Source organism: Rhinichthys klamathensis, unplaced genomic scaffold (genome assembly GCF_029890125.1).
Source record: "Rhinichthys klamathensis goyatoka isolate OS25496 unplaced genomic scaffold, OSU_Roscu_1.1 h1tg000206l_1, whole genome shotgun sequence".
Classification (NCBI taxonomy): Eukaryota; Metazoa; Chordata; class Actinopteri; order Cypriniformes; family Leuciscidae; genus Rhinichthys; species Rhinichthys klamathensis.
The window spans coordinates 1,290,473-1,306,443 of NW_026606731.1; the positions used below are offsets into that span (position 1 = coordinate 1,290,473).

The window sequence follows — 15,971 nt, forward strand, 5'->3', positions numbered from 1 at the left end:
GGGATTATGATATGAGATTATGATTTTGTACCTGGAGCACATATTCCGGTGGGCTGAATGAGGCCAGAGCTGTTGCAGAAGAATCCAGAAGGGCAAAGCCAGCAGGAAGACACAGTCTGGGACCCCAATGCATTACTCCAGGTTCCAGGAGGACAGGGGTACTCATGAGGGTGTCTGGTGCCTGCTGGACAGTAATAACCCATGGGGCATATGTCACCATACCTGGAGCTAATCTGTAAGAAAAAATTTTTTTGGATCATTGAGCTCGATATGAATCCCACTGATTAACGTGTGACAGACAGTATGTTGTTACCGGAGTGGCAATGTGGGATCCACCAGTGCAGTAAAAACCAGGCTCACATGGTCCTTGAGGAGCAGTTAGTCCAGGAGAGTGGCAGTACTGACCAGCATCACATGGGCCGCAGTGCTGCAGATCCTCCGCTCCTGAACTTGCAGTGTATGTACCCTTCATATAATGAAAAAAAAAAAGGAATACTCCATCACAGGAATAAATTACAATTAAAATGTATTAAAATAGAAAACAGTTATTTTACATTGTAATAATATTTCACAACATTACTGTATTTTAATCAAATAAATGTAGCCTTGGTGAGCATAAAAGACTTTCAAAAGCATTATAAAATCTTATAAAAACTTTGAATATACACTACCGTTCAAAAGTTTGGGGTCAGTGAGAATTTTATTTTTATTTTTTGGAGGAAAGAAATCAATACTTTTATTTATCAAGGACAGTAAAGACATTTATAATGTTACAAAAGATTCTATTTCAAACAAATGCTGTTCTTTTGAACTTCCTATTCATCAAAGAATACCAAAAAAAAAAAAAAAAAAAAAAACTGTACAACTGACAGACCAACAACTGTTTCAACATTGATAATAATAATAAATGTTTCTTGAGCATCAAATCCTCATATTATACTGATTTGTGAAGGATCATTTGACACTGAAGACACTGACACTGGTGATGCTGAAAATTCAGCTTTGATCACAGGAATAAATTACACTTTACTATATATTAACACAGAAAACAGCTGATTTACACTGGAATAATATTTAATACTATAACTGATTTTTGTTGTATTTTTAATCAAATAAGCGCAGCCATGGTTAGCAGAAGAGAATTCTTTTAAAAGTATTTAAAATCGTACCGACCCCAAACTTTTGAACGGTAGTGTACATTATTGAATATTAGATGGAATAAGAGGCTTCATACTCACAGGAGGGCATAGGTGAGCAATTAAGGAGCCAGCAGGGCAGAAGTGTCCAGGTGGGCACAGGGGCTGCTGGGATAGGCCTGTCCTGTTGCAAAGTCTTCCAGATTGGCACTCAATGCAAGAGTTGTAGCCTCTTCCCTGATGGAAAAGAAGTAAAACTCAATTAAATTAAAATGTTACTTGGTGTAAATTCTATATCGCCGTGGCTTACTGGTTGGAAAGTTCCCATTGGGCACGGTTCAGCCCTCACAGCTCCTTCCAAAGAGTAGTGTCCCTCCTCAGCTTCATGTTGGACTGGCGTGGCTGAACCTCCACTGCAATAATACCCCGCAGAACACGGACCAGAAGGGGATGTAGAGTTTGTTCCTAAACAATAATAACTGAGAGAGCAACAAAAAATCCATAAGAACTGGAATTCAAGATTTAAGAAGATAGTTTCAAGGGATAGTCCGCCAAAAAATGAAAATTCTGTCAACATTTACTCACCCTCATGTCGTTCCAAACCTGTGTGACTTTCTGTCTTGTGTGGAGCATAAAAGAAGATATTTTGAGAAATGTCTCAATGAGGTCCAGTGTTGTTCGGTTCCCAACGTTCTTCAAAATCTCTTGTTTTGTGTTCCACAGTAAAAAAGGCATTCGGGTTTGGAACGAATTGAGAAAGTAAATAGTGACAGAAATTCATTTTTGGTTGAACTATCCCTTTAAGAAAGAGAATTGAATGTTTATTTATAACGTGCACAGTTTTGCAGTCATACCCAGGAGGACAGCGGACGCACTGCTCTGCATGTTGGAGACCAGTGCTTTTACTGTATGTTCCTGAAGGGCACGGCTGTGGGTGAACTGAGCTCGGTGGGCAGAAACTTCCAGCAGGACACACACCCCCCTTTTGACCATCAGGAGGAATCTGTCAAGGCAAAAAAAGAAAGTTCGATTATTAAAATAATCAAAAGCAAATTAAATTAAAATGAATGTTTTTTTTTTGTAATTATCTTACAGGACTTCTAGATCCCGGTCTACAATAGAATCCTCCTTCACAGTCCCCCGTGGGCTCAGATTTGCCCAGTCCTGTACAGTATTTCCCACCACTACATGTGGTGCACTGTGATGCTTTACTCAAGCCTGGCCGGGATCCATACGTGCCCTCTTCGCATGGCTCTGGGACTGAGCTCCCGTCAGTACAGTAAAAACCCTGAATATTAAAGAAAGAAAATGCACTTTAGATACATTCAAGCTGAATTTTCAGCAACATCACTCCAGTCTTCAGTGTCACATGATCCTTTAGAGATCAGTCTAATATGCTGATTTGGTGCTCGAGAAACATTACTTATATTACAAATGTTCAAAACAGTTGTACTGCTAAATAATTTTGTGGAAACCAGGGTTTTTTTCAGGATTTTTTATTGAATAAAAAGAACAGCATTTAAAGGTGCAGTCTGTAAGAATGAAGTAATGTATCGAAATACAATTCAAAATATCGGAGATTGTCATTTCTCCCACCACCTTCTCCGCTCACACGGGTTGCCAGTTTGAGCACTCGCAACAGGAACGTGCTCAATGGACAATGAAAATTGGCAAATTGGCAACGTGCATATCACAGACCAAAACAAAAACAAACATTCCAGCCTGGAAATGCACATTTCAAAGTAAAATAACTAGCTGTAGAAGTGTTTTTCAGAGAAACGAGTACGTGAACTTAGCATGTTTCCTCAATATATGCAAACATATTATGGTATTTTTATGCTTTAGTAGAGAGAAAAAGTGACATACAGCACCTTTAATAATTTATTGTACATGATAAATGTATTTACTGTCACTTTTGGTCTATTTCTTTTTTATTCATTATTTATTTATTTCAGAAGAAAAAAATCTATTAGACAGTAAAGTAAAAATGTTATACCATGCCAACTTTTACATTTACCTGTGGACAGACTGTAGGATAGTGTGTGGCCAGAGTAGGACAGTAGTGACCAGGAGGACATTCCACACAAGCTTCTCCTCTATGGCCATACGAGTCATTCCTGAAGAAGCCCGTCTGACATGGAAACGAGTTTGGATGTCCGGTACCAAGAGGACAGAAGTATCCATCAGGACAGTTTCCTGTCTGATAGGCATAATATACATGTTAAAGGGATAGTTCACACAAATCCTACTCTTTTTCCATACAATGAAAGAGGATGGGAAACCTACACAGCCATGGTCACATTCAGTTACATTTTATGAAAAAAAAGAGCAGCTTGGACATTCTTCTAGATAACTCCTTTTGTATTCCACATAAAAATAAGGTCAAATGGGTTTGGAACAGTGTTGGGGAAAGTTAATTTTAAAGGGAACATATCATAAAAATCTGACTTTTTCCGTTTTTAAGTACTATAATCGTGTCCCCGGTGCATCTACCAACCCAGAAAAAGTGAAAAGTGACAATCCAGTAACTTTGTTTTGGAAAGCCTTTCTCTGCAGGCATGTCAAAAAAAAAGCCGATCAGATTTCGCTCCCCTTCTGACGTAGGAAGGGGATCTTATTATAATATTACCGCCCCTTAATCTGCACGTTTCCACCCACGGCGCCGCCATTTGGTTTTCGCAAGCCACAACAGTGTACGGTAACCAGTTCTAACGCAATGGCAAAAGTTCGAGAAAAGCATGCAAACTGTTCTGTCGTTGCTGCACAGAACACTATTTGACCAAAAAAACGTCACAGCTGTCTTATAAAGACCTCATAGAACAGTTTCAACTTGTGTAAAAATTAAACATACATGCAAGTCGATGAGATGAATCAATGTAACTCCACAACAACTATATAAATGTATCCACCATGGCTCTGGCATCCACTAACCATTCAGAAACATCCAGGTGCGTCTAAAAGTTCCAACCTCTTCCTGAGTCTCTCCGTAAGGCTGCACTCCGCTACTGGTTATTTCTGAGATTTTGGATGAGTGAGATTATTCGCGTGTTTTATTCGAAGCTCCTGTAAAGGATCGACTGCCTTCTGAACGGGGGCGGGCGCAACAGCTCATTTGCATTTAAAGGGACACACACAAAAACTGCATGTTTTTGCTCACCCAAAAAGGGGCAAATTTGACAATGATTTCAGGGGTATATTGAGCTGAAATTTCACAGACACATTCTGGGGACACCATAGATTTATATTACATTGTGTGAAAAGGGACATAATATGTCAACTTTAAATGTAATGCATTATTATATTGTATATTATATTACTCCCTGAAAAAGTAACTAATTGCGGCAGTAACTTTTCATGAAAAGTAATCCGTTATGTTAATTTTGTGTTACTTTTTCACACCTGGGCTGGGTTTGCTTGATTGTTTTATAATAACAAAACAAAAAAGTAATATTTTTGGCAAATGTAAAGAACCTTTCACATCAAAAGTGAAATGAATAAACCTCAGGCCTGAGGAAATGGACATTCACGCCTGTACAGTAGAGGGCGCAGCTCAAACAAACCTTTCAGTTGTGCTATTCTGGATTGCAGATTGAATAAGACACAGATGAAAGTTCGACACTTTTACTTCAGCAATAAAAGCAACACAAAACAAAAACACAAATGTAATGTTTAACTTAAGTCATTTTTGCTTATTAGTATGGCTGAATTGGATCATTGAAAGTCAACAGCAAAGACATTGGTTAATAAAGTAAGATTAAATACATAAATGCCCAGTTTCACAGACAAGTCTTAATGTTTGTGCTGTCTTAACTGAAAGAAACTTACACAGTACCATAGTTTTGTCTCAAGATGCACTCCAGTAATGTTTTTCTCTAAAGCAAGTTTATAAAAGCTACTTAAATGTCTTAATTTAACTAAGGCCCAATCCTGGTTTAATCTTAGCCCTGTCTGTGAGACCAGGCCATCATGCAATTATCCCTCTAATAGACTTTATAGTCAACTAACAGGTTTCAACGGTTTATACAAAAACTACAAGAGAGCCATACTGGTTCAATAATGGGATCTTCCTGGGAATTCTCTGTGTAGCAGTATTTTCCCTCCGGACACTTTGTGCAGTCTGAAGGGTCACGTAGACCTGGCTGTCGACTGTATGTCCCTTTGGGGCACGGAACAGGATTAGGATCCTGATTAGGACGTAAATAATAGAAAAGAAAATAATTGCTATGTTTCGTTCCATTTATCATCTGACATGATGATCGACGATGGTTGTAATGTTTCTGACCCTTGAAATGATACTTACAACACTTCCACCGGGACAGTAAAAGCCGATTGGGCAGAATACCGCTGAGCGCTGGGGTTCTCGATCCATGCCTTGTGAGCAGAGGAAACCCGGAGGGCAGACCATTACTCTGAGCATGGCTTCCTCACTGGTGGTCTCATCGCTGCAGTAGTGACCTGGTAAACATGGCAGACACTCCTCTGATCCCTCATCCTAAGGAAAAAGAGCAAGACCAGAATCAGAAGACAGGGAGATGGATAAATGAAATTATGCATTTATTTGTTACAGTAAGACAACATGCATTAGATTACAAAGAGCTGTCCGGCTTACAGAATAACTCCCTGTTCCACAAACTTTTGGACTGACTGTGGCCGGATGAGGACAGAAGTAGCCGGCAGGACACACAGAACAATCTTCTGCTCTCCGTCCCCCTTTTATCTGACGAAATGTTGCCCTGGACACACAGGAAAAGTCAAATCCACTCTTACCCAGCTTTATTTCAGCCAAATGGGACGGTTACTCACGGTGGACAGGAAGTGGGTTTGGATGTACCCTCCTTACAGTAATAGCCTTCTGGACAGACCAGACAGTCCTCTTTTCCACCATTACCGATCTTTGTGCTGTAGGTGCCTCGAGGGCATGGGTGCTGTGAGCCATATAATGTACCTGTAGAGATACACACATACAGTATGGGTGAATTCCAAATTCCGATTTTGCACCCATAAAGGGAACTTAGGGAATGGGACGCCATTTGTAGGGGCGTCCCAAAGGAAATTTAACAACTTTATCCCTTCACAAAGGGCCCTTCCAGAAGTTCGTTAGAGAAGGCAACATGTGATGGTCACTTCAAGGAAGTAATTTAATTGTTTATGGTCATGTGACCCAGGGTGACAAGTCCTTGTGCAAAATTAATTTAAAATTTTGAGATAGTGGGAGTTGGAGTTAATGTACTGTATAAACAGAATTATTCAAGTTGATTTTTTGTGATACTTTACACACATTTTCGTCACGCATTTCATATTGTTTAAAACATTTTCATAGGTAAGAAATGTTTTTAGTGCTTTATGTGTTTAATGCTTAACTTATCGGGCAGATCGGGAACACACACACACACATACATAGAGCATATTTTAAAAACTTCATTATAAATGTACATGTACTTATATATATATATATATATATATATATATATATATACACGTAATAATAATATTATTTTAAATATTTTGGTTAAAGTTCAGCTAAATGTTTTATTGTCCTTCTAACTTTAATTATTTTAATGCCATGCTCATGGCCCTCTCACATCACAAATTAAAATGAAATGCACATCATGAAAAAAAAAGACAAAAAAAAAGACAAAACAAAAGAATCCGGTCTGCTCAGAAATTCCATAAGATATCTCCAAAAGTGATTGATTATTTTAATGGCTGACTATTTGAATAATTTCAAAGGTAATGATTCTTTTAATGGCTTTGAAATGAATCAAATACATTTATGTGACCCTGTTCAGATGTTCCTGTAGGCCAAACTTAAAATGAATGTTTCTCTTCAAAGTGGAAGAACATTCAGATATTTCACAAAGCTTTAATACCTTCAGGGCAGTAGTGCCCAGAGTTGCATTTTCCAGATGGACCGCCCACTCCTGCTAAACAATACCAGCCTTTTGGGCATGGCCGGCACTCGCGCTCCGACTCCAGTCCACTTTGATCATTCCAGGTACCAGCGGGACACTTGTGCTGAGTGGGGAACATAGTGCCTGCAGGACAGTAATGCCCAGGAAAGCAAAAAAGTGGAGGCCTCTGGACACCACCCGTGCCTGTAAAGGCGAAAGTTGTTAAATAGTTAAAAATTAAAAGGTAAATAAAACTTGTAAATGTATAAAGTACATGACATCCAGCTCTGAATGCACCTCTAAGACAGGCATAACGTGCAGGGCACCGCTGGCACTGGGAGAGGTCAGTGAGGTCTGTACGGTTACTAAGGGTACCGGGAGGGCAAGCACTGGATGGGTCGTTTGGTCGGCTAGAACCTGGTGGACACACAAACCTGAAAAAACACACACAGAGATGTTTTGAATAGAAAAAAAGATATAAAAATGTTAAAATCCTGCTGAACAGCTTTCAACCAGCTCTTATCAAAGCTCCCAGCCTGACCAGACCTTTAAATCAAGTTACCTGCCCAAAACATAAAAAAAAAAAACATACCAGACTGGCCTGACAAATCTGAGAAACAAGCTTAGACTGTTTTTGTTTTTTTATTCTCGAGTACGAAAGACACTAACCCTGGCATACAATCCACATCAGGAAACTTCAGTGCAACTTGTGTGCATGATTTGCCCGGGTAGCAAGGCCTGCAGTCTGCCAGATCATCCTGCCCCTCCAGAGGGTTAAAGGTGCCTGGCTGACAAGGCAAAGGGTCACTTGTTCCTTCTGGACAATAGAAGCCCGGTGGACACTTTAAACAGTCCTTTACACCTATGATGAAAATAGAGACAACTATCAACCCAACAGCAGATTTAATTGTATGTGCTTTGATAAGATTGAAGATTTTGAGAAAGAAATCTTACTCAGCGCCCCCTGATGAGGGGTGAAGGTCCCTTGTGGGCATAAGATCTCACTGAGTGTACCTGCTGGGCAGTACCTCCCACGGGCACAAAGCAAACCTGGACCTGCAGAACCTAAAATCAATGATGGTTTAAAGTGGTCTGTCCTTTAGTCAATGTCGATTCGCTTTTGAGGATAGTGTACTCTTAGAAGTTCACTCTCAACTTTTATTTAAAAAAAAAACATATACATGTACACACATACATTGTTTACACACACACACTATATATATATATATATATATATATATATACAGTATATTATAATGACTAGAGATCAGTTACTGAATACAAACAGCACTTAAATACAATCCCTTTTAGATTAATCTGAGTTTAGTACAACAATAAACTAAACCGAAATGGTGATGTGTTTTAGCATATGATGAAAAACATCGCAAACAAATTTTCCATCTTCTCTGCACTCCTGACCCACATCACACACTCTCTACACCACTTATCAGTCAGGAAACAGCTGAGGGCAGGAAACGGTTCAACAGCAGTCGTTCTTGTGGGTTTAGTAAAATAAAAGTTACATTGAACTATCATTTTTGCTAAACACACTCATAACATTTAAGTAATTAGACTGTTTCTACAAAAAAAGAGTATTTCTATGGAAACACAGATCACAGATAATATAATGACTACAAAAAGCAAAAGAAAACGTATAGTAGGCCTATGCGTGTGTATAAATGTGCGTGTATAATAAATGCGTGTGTATAATAAATGCATGCGTGTGTATAAACGTGATCATCTATAAGTGTGTCATGGGTTCATGCCCTAACCTGTGGGACAGTAGCGACCCTCTGCACACCTCTTGCAAGCTGCCCTACTTGTCTGACCCAGTTGTCCTCCTGCGGTTCCAGCAGGGCAAGGTGACCCGTGCGGCACACCCGTGCCCTCTTCACAGTAATACCCTTGTGGGCACAGAAACTGAGAGCTCGGCCTCCGAGAGGTGCCCTCCAAACAATAAAATCCTGGGAAGAACAAAACATTTCCAGCTATTATCATGCATATTCCAATTATTCATTATACATCTAGTTCTGGTCCTCGAATTTGTTTGGCTGGGACGTTTGTCTCTTTGTATCACTCCACTTTTCTGTTTGCGTGTTCCAGACAGAATGTCAGTCTGTGTGTTCGTGGTAGGGATTTTACAGCGACTCTTTCTGCAAGTTACATCATTGCACCAGTAGGTGGCGACAAGAGTCTTTATGAGACAGTAACCCAACCAATTCTTAAAAACTCTTAATTCAGCAACGAAACAGCACAGGGACGTGTAATGGTTCATTGTGCTTTGACTTTGTTTGGAACTACTTTAGCTGGTGGAGCAATAACAGATTAAATCATGTTCACATTAGTGATATTTCGCTGGGGAAAAAAGTCCATTGTCTATTGTCAGTCGTGTGGTGAGGTGAGGTATGCAGCATTGCTCACATAGAAGGCACATCAATGCAGCGATTTCACGTGAAAAACCTGTTGCAAAAAAAACATGCGAAATTCCTGATCGCACAGATTCTGATTAGAATCACTGGATTGCACTTGTGAGTTTTCGCCACAGAAGGTTAAATGTGAGCTCACCTTAAAGGTACATTCATGCACATTAGCAAATAGACCCACAGGTAAAATGAAACTGAGATCACTAAAAATAAGTAAAGCTGTAGGACAAAATTAGTACCTGCAGGACAGATTGCACAGTCCTTCTCTCTCTGTAGCCCCTCCTTTGGTCCATAAGTTCCTGCCGGACACTGTATCGCAATATTTGCAACACAGTAATGTCCTGCAAAAAAAAAACATTAACACTCAAAATTGTGGAATTGAATGTGAAAAGCATGCAGCCCAACCTGAAATACTGCCTCACCTGCAGGACACACAACACAGTCTGATCTTTCTCCGTCTCTGTGTGTCCCAGGAGGACAGGAGATAAGCTGTCTTGACCTCTGACCGAGATGAGACTGTCCCCTTGACCAGACCGGAGTCACTGTACTCCTGTAGGCTGAGGAACCATTGCATTTTTTACACTCAGTCTGGCCCGGCATGTATGAATAATGGCCCACGGGACAAGGAAGAGGTGCGGACATCTTTTTGTACGGACAGTGGCTTCCTTAAAGAGAAAATTGAATATACTTTAAAGGGATGTACAAGGAATTATGTGTCTGTAAGTGTGTGCCTGTTGTGATATTGATGTGCGTGTTTATTTTGGCTTTAGCAGGTGCAAGTAAGACATCAATTGCATGTGAATTAAACATGGGAGTCCATGTTTACCTGCGGGACACAGGTGACATTGAGCACTGCACAGAGTGGAGTAGTAGCCTTCAGCACAGTCAACACACTCAGTCTGGTTGAAGTTTGACTCTTCTCCAGGGCCACACTAAAATGGTAAAACAAACAAATAAAAATGGTTTACGGTACAAAGATGAAATGTAAGATTACAAATATGGTAATTCACATCAGTTTGTACGTACCCACCTTCATTTGAAAGCCCTCTATGCAAACAAAGCCAAAGGGGCATGGCAGGCACTGGGTGAGCCCCTCTGGAGAATACTGTCCTGAGAGACATGCTGTAAGGTTGCCTGATGCACTGTCACAGGAGAAACCAGCAGGACAAAGCTTGCATTCCACACGGTCTTCTGCGCTCACCAAACCTGGGACACAGGGCTTTAAAAGACACCAACAATTACACACACACGTTGGGTTTTCATGTTTTATGGGGACAATCCATAGACATAATGATTTTTATACAGTAAAAACCGTATAATCTATCCTACCCATCACAGAAAACTTTCGGGATTTTTAGATTTTCAAAAAACATCAACAAATAACGAAACAATTTCCCCACAAGGACAAGGATTTTAAATATCGCCATCTTTGTGGGGACATTTTGTCCCCATAAGGTATAGTGCATAAATAAAAAAATAAAAAAAATGTATATAAAATGATAGGATACCTGGCAATCCTGGATACTGCTTTTCCCAGTATAAGGGTTAAACATGCCAGTGGGGCATTTTCTGGGTGCAGACACATTGCCAGGACAGCTGAAATGCCAGGAAAAGGTTTACATTTTTTTTAAGGTTTGATGCAATTACACAAATTCTTCTATAAAACGAAAATTACACTTACAACTGCCCTGCGGGACACTCAAGGCAGATCCCTGATGAAAAATAGGTTCCCTCCGGGCATGATATTTGTGTCTGATTATAACAGATTAAACAATCTGAACTCTCAGGCCTCATGTCAGCTCCTGCATCATCAAGATATTAAAAAAAGATTTACTAACTTCATCAGTTATCAATATATCCACACTTGATTAATCAATAAGCAGGTTTAATTTATTTTACACAGTCTGTACTGTACTGAATTTCATCTCATGCTGATGATGCCTACCTGATACATATACATTCCATCTTTGTCTGAAGCCACTCCATGTCACGCAGAAGAAAAATAAAATAAAATATCGGTTCATGCCGATCATTTTTAAGCTCCCCGTTACATCGCAGCGGACTTCTGTCCTCAGTCGCTCTATATCCCCTTTAAGTCTATCAGTGAATAGGGACACCTCAATAATTGAAAGTGAAATTCAAGCCATGTAACTCAATTCCAGTCAGAAGCCAGTGATACACTCACTGGGCAGAACTGTGAACTTTACTGTCTAGAATATCAGTCTGTTTTTTAAACCATGGACTGTACATGATCTTATTTACCTTCCGATTTCTTAATGTTAGGATAATAAATATTTTATGCCTACATGCACTTACATTTGAACACACACTCCCCAAAATGAATTTAAAAAGAAAGGATAAAAAGAAATGATGCATTTGCAACATTTTAACACTATGGTACTGACAACTGAAAGTGAATGTAACAATAAAAAAACTCTAAAATAGACTTGTTTATGGAAATATAATTTCTTAACACTTGGAATTTTGATTAAGTTTTTCCTTTTGATTTTGAAATTAAATTTGATAATATTCACTGTTACAGTGCACATTTGAAAAAAAATAAAAAATAAAAAATAACACCTTAAAAAAGGACCATATACATGTAAAATAGCATCCAGTGCAGTAAATGTTAAAATAGATTGTAGGTTTTTGTGGTAATGCGAAGGCACGATGTTTCCTGTTCCTTTACGTTGAAATGGAGCTTCAAACCTCTGCAGCTGCAAACTGTATTAACCTCCGCTTTCCACTGCAAAGCATGAATGTGATCCAGTTTACTGCAGCAATAGGGTGATAAATTAATCAAACTGCTGAAAAAGACACTTTGATTCATTAACATGGATATTATCAAGAGTCAGACTGTGAACTTCTTTAAATATCACTCACACGATTTCCATTTAAATGGTTTAGATGGAAAATGTTAATTAGGTAAAAACAACATTTGAGAATAACATCATCATGAATCAAAACCATTGAACCGCTCCATTTGATTGACATCCAAATTCAATGTACATAATGTACATATAATTTATTTTGTTAAATTATCAAACAAAACCACAGTGCCATGCAAGTCAAGCTGCAAAAGACCAATGACATTTTGCCATGCATCATGATGTACCAACAGCTCAGTTAACCACATTTTCGGAGACAGTAAATATAGCCCACCCTATGGGGAGGAGCTTCCCTTTGTTTTTCCCATATGCTATATACGAATTATCATTTACGCATGCAGATGCAAGCACATGCAAGATATGAACAGGTATCTTGAATGAATGCCAAAACATGTTTCTGATTCCTGTGATGCTGCTTTTACAATTAGGATTGCAAGGTAATGTCACTGGAAATGCTATATATCATTTTTATGATAATGAATAAATTATCTATATCAAATGTGGTAAATCAGATATTTCCTTAAATTCTTAAATATATTTACTTAAATACTAATATAAGTGTAATTTCTAGTTGCTGTTAACTTTATGGCTCTTCACAGATGCTGTAAGAAGTACGAGTTCTGAAATCCAGCGTGAAATTAAGATTGCAAGACTCCAAGAATCGTTTACTTTAAATTGTACCTACAACTGTTCCAGTGGATTCGCTCGTGGTTACTGGAAATGGGAAGAAACTCCAGTATGTAGCAAGTGCCACTGGAATCATAAAACATTAACATTAGGAGACATGTGCACTGTGAGCATATACACAGCTCATCTAATTATGGAGCAAACGCATTATAACTATTCTTGCTTTTCTGAAGAGAGTGACAAACCGGGCATTCCGTGGAAAACAGAGCTTCTGGTAACGCTGCAAGTTCACGGTAAGATGCGTTTATCATTTATGATGAATAACATGAATGAATTTATCCCAGGCCTTTTCTCACTATATGTGCAATAATGCTTCATATAGATGAATCCAAAGAACAAGTAACACCTCCTACAGGACAAGCTGGTGAGTCTGTAAGTTGTGTATATGAAAGGATAGTTCTACTTACTGTGCTATTTTTAAGACTAATGTTTTGTATTGTTTTTGTGTCCTTGTGTCTTACTGGTCTAGATCTAGGTCCATCTTTAAGAGTAGAGTCGTATAGGGGTCAGGTGAAGTCAGATGAGGTACTTACATCATTTTCCACTATTGAAGTGATGGCAGGAACCTCACTCATACTTCACTGTGTTGCCATTGAATTCAAACACTGTGAGGTCCAGTGGGTCAGAGAAAACAGTACCCTCCCTTTGACCCCGAAAAATGACAGTGTAATACAGTGGAGTGAAATCAAAGGAGAGGACAGTGGACGATACAGGTGCCAAACTAAAGGGACTTGCACAAAGCAGGCTTTCACTGTGGATATAGAGGTTAACACAATAGGTGAGTGTTTTACACTTCCAAAAATATATCGACACATTTTCAGATTCACATAAAATACAGTCCATCAAGTCAGCATTTTGCCATACAGATGGATTCACCTGGGCCAAGGTCTTCGCAGCTTTTGCAGTGTCTGCAGTGGTTGTCCTGACGGCCCATCTGGTGTATCTGTGTTACAGAAGAGGGTGTAAGATAATGGATTCCACTAACATAGTCCATGAAAGGTAATGCACAATTGCATATGTAAAATGAATCATTACGAAGTAGCAAAACATATCAAATCTCTTTTACCAGCAGTATCTGGTCTCTTGCAGGGATCCATCCAGAAATGCTGTGGTGATGAGGCCAATTGCTCAAGGTCTCTCTCAATTTATAAGCATTAATATAAAAATAAAATATACATATATAATGTACACACATATATACACAGCACCAACATTCAAAACTGTTATATAAGCTTTATAAATGATTACTTTTATTCAGCAAGGATGCATTAAAATGATCAAAAGTGACAGTAAAGAAAGACAAAAATAAATGCTTTTCTGATTTTCAATTCATCAAAGAATCCTGAAAAATCTGTTTAACAACTGTATTCAACATTGATAACAATAAGAAATGTTTCTTGAGCACCAAATCATCATATTCGAATAATTTCTGAAGGATCATGTGAGACTGAAGACTGGAGGAATCTTTCCATCACAGGAATAAATGACATTTTAAAATATATTCAAATAGAAAACAGTTGTTTTAAATTGTAATAATATGTGTCTTCTTTCATAAACATTACAAAATCTTACCAAGGCCAAACTTACACTCATCTGGAGAAAGTGTAACTTTTTTTTTTTTATTCCCAGACAGCCAGAGTGATCATGAAGTCCCTTACGCTGATATTGTGATCTCTGTGAGGGGATCCAGCAATCCGGATCTATCTGACACCTTTACCCAGACTTCAAAAAACCAAAGACCGGTGACAGAAATATATTATAAATAAATACAATTATGTATAATTGCATGGTGCATGGGACCTGATGAGTGACAGTGTGAATGTGTTTTGCAGAGATGGAGAGATGAGGCCAGAGCAGGACTACTGCATGCTTCAGCTGACAGACTGCACATCCACTCTAAAGAGGTCACTAGAAAATTAAGCACAACGTCTGAATATGCTGTAATTACCTACTCCTCTGAGGCTCTTAGTTAGTTACTTCAAAAAACTGTATCTCTAACAAAAAAAGAAGGCAAAATGTGAAAATCTTGAATAGCTTTCTTCACAATTGTTGTTAACTGCAATTAAAAACCATTAAACTTTGAATGCTTGTGTAAACTTATCTGTGTGTCATGCTTTTATATTCTTGAAGGAAATTATTATTGTATTACATTTGTTTTGCAACTCATAAAATAAAAAGATTTTTTTTAAACCAAATTTTTTTGCTTTGTTGGCATCTTTGCCTTTTTTGACCAGGAAGATCTGTATGACTTTAAGGCGGAATGAAACGGAAGTTGCGATAGCCTTAATTTACCCCACCAATTGTGACGTATACAAGTAAAACAGCTTCTCGAACAAGAAAAAATGTAGGGTTTTTACTGGCCCTCACGCCAGTAAACACGTAATTAGAGAAGAGTTCAAGAGAAGAGAAGAGAAGAGAAGAGAAGAGAAGAGAAGAGAAGAGAAGAGAAGAGAAGAGAAGAGAAGAGAAGAGACTGCACATGAATTAAAAAAATAATACTAATGATGTGCACAGATAAGTCATGTTTAATAAATACAAAAATATACCATACATTTTTTTTTTTAATAATTTTGATTTCATGGTGACTTCAAAAGAATGGTTAAAGTAATTTATAGTTTAAATTCCAATTACACATATGTGTGGGGTTTTGTTTTCAATAGCACAAAAAAAGTTAAAACCCGTCTTAAATTAAAATCCTTTTTGTGAATTCCAGGGGGAACGTGCCCCAAACCATCCTACACCCTACATGGGTCTTGTTGTAGCAAGGAACTGTGCCCTACTACTACTGATGAAGGAAAGGTTAAAAACGCCTTTGAAATTCGTTCACACTTTACACATTCACCGGGGTTAGGACCAGGGGCGTTGCTAGGGTCTTGATACATTGGGGGCTTAGCCCAGACCCCACCACCCACCCACCCCCGCTTTTGGTAACTACTACTTCTACTC

General features: G+C 38.6%; 2 protein-coding genes across 2 annotated transcripts; one reads left to right on the forward strand and one right to left on the reverse strand.

The window, feature by feature from the left end:
- Positions 1-17: 17 nt before the first annotated feature.
- LOC130096814 (multiple epidermal growth factor-like domains protein 6) lies at positions 18-11,245 on the reverse strand. Its single transcript, XM_056263500.1, has 22 exons — positions 11,132-11,245; positions 10,959-11,046; positions 10,481-10,669; positions 10,277-10,382; positions 9,873-10,115; positions 9,690-9,791; positions 8,800-8,991; positions 7,982-8,092; positions 7,697-7,889; positions 7,325-7,461; positions 7,007-7,231; positions 5,940-6,081; positions 5,746-5,869; positions 5,437-5,628; positions 5,183-5,320; positions 3,154-3,336; positions 2,230-2,424; positions 1,991-2,139; positions 1,447-1,615; positions 1,239-1,373; positions 314-466; positions 18-233 (listed from the first exon to the last, which is right to left on the reverse strand). Exons 1-22 carry the CDS (start codon positions 11,242-11,244, stop codon positions 18-20), a joined length of 3,495 nt encoding a protein of 1,164 aa, XP_056119475.1. The 5' UTR covers position 11,245.
- A 1,404-nt stretch (positions 11,246-12,649) lies between these two features.
- On the forward strand, positions 12,650-15,047 carry LOC130096823 (uncharacterized). Its single transcript, XM_056263511.1, has 8 exons — positions 12,650-12,775; positions 12,938-13,258; positions 13,348-13,389; positions 13,495-13,803; positions 13,892-14,024; positions 14,115-14,158; positions 14,655-14,767; positions 14,858-15,047. The coding sequence occupies exons 1-8, from the start codon at positions 12,730-12,732 to the stop codon at positions 14,996-14,998; spliced, it is 1,149 nt and encodes a 382-aa protein (XP_056119486.1). The 5' UTR covers positions 12,650-12,729; the 3' UTR covers positions 14,999-15,047.
- The last annotated feature ends 924 nt before the right edge of the window (positions 15,048-15,971 follow it).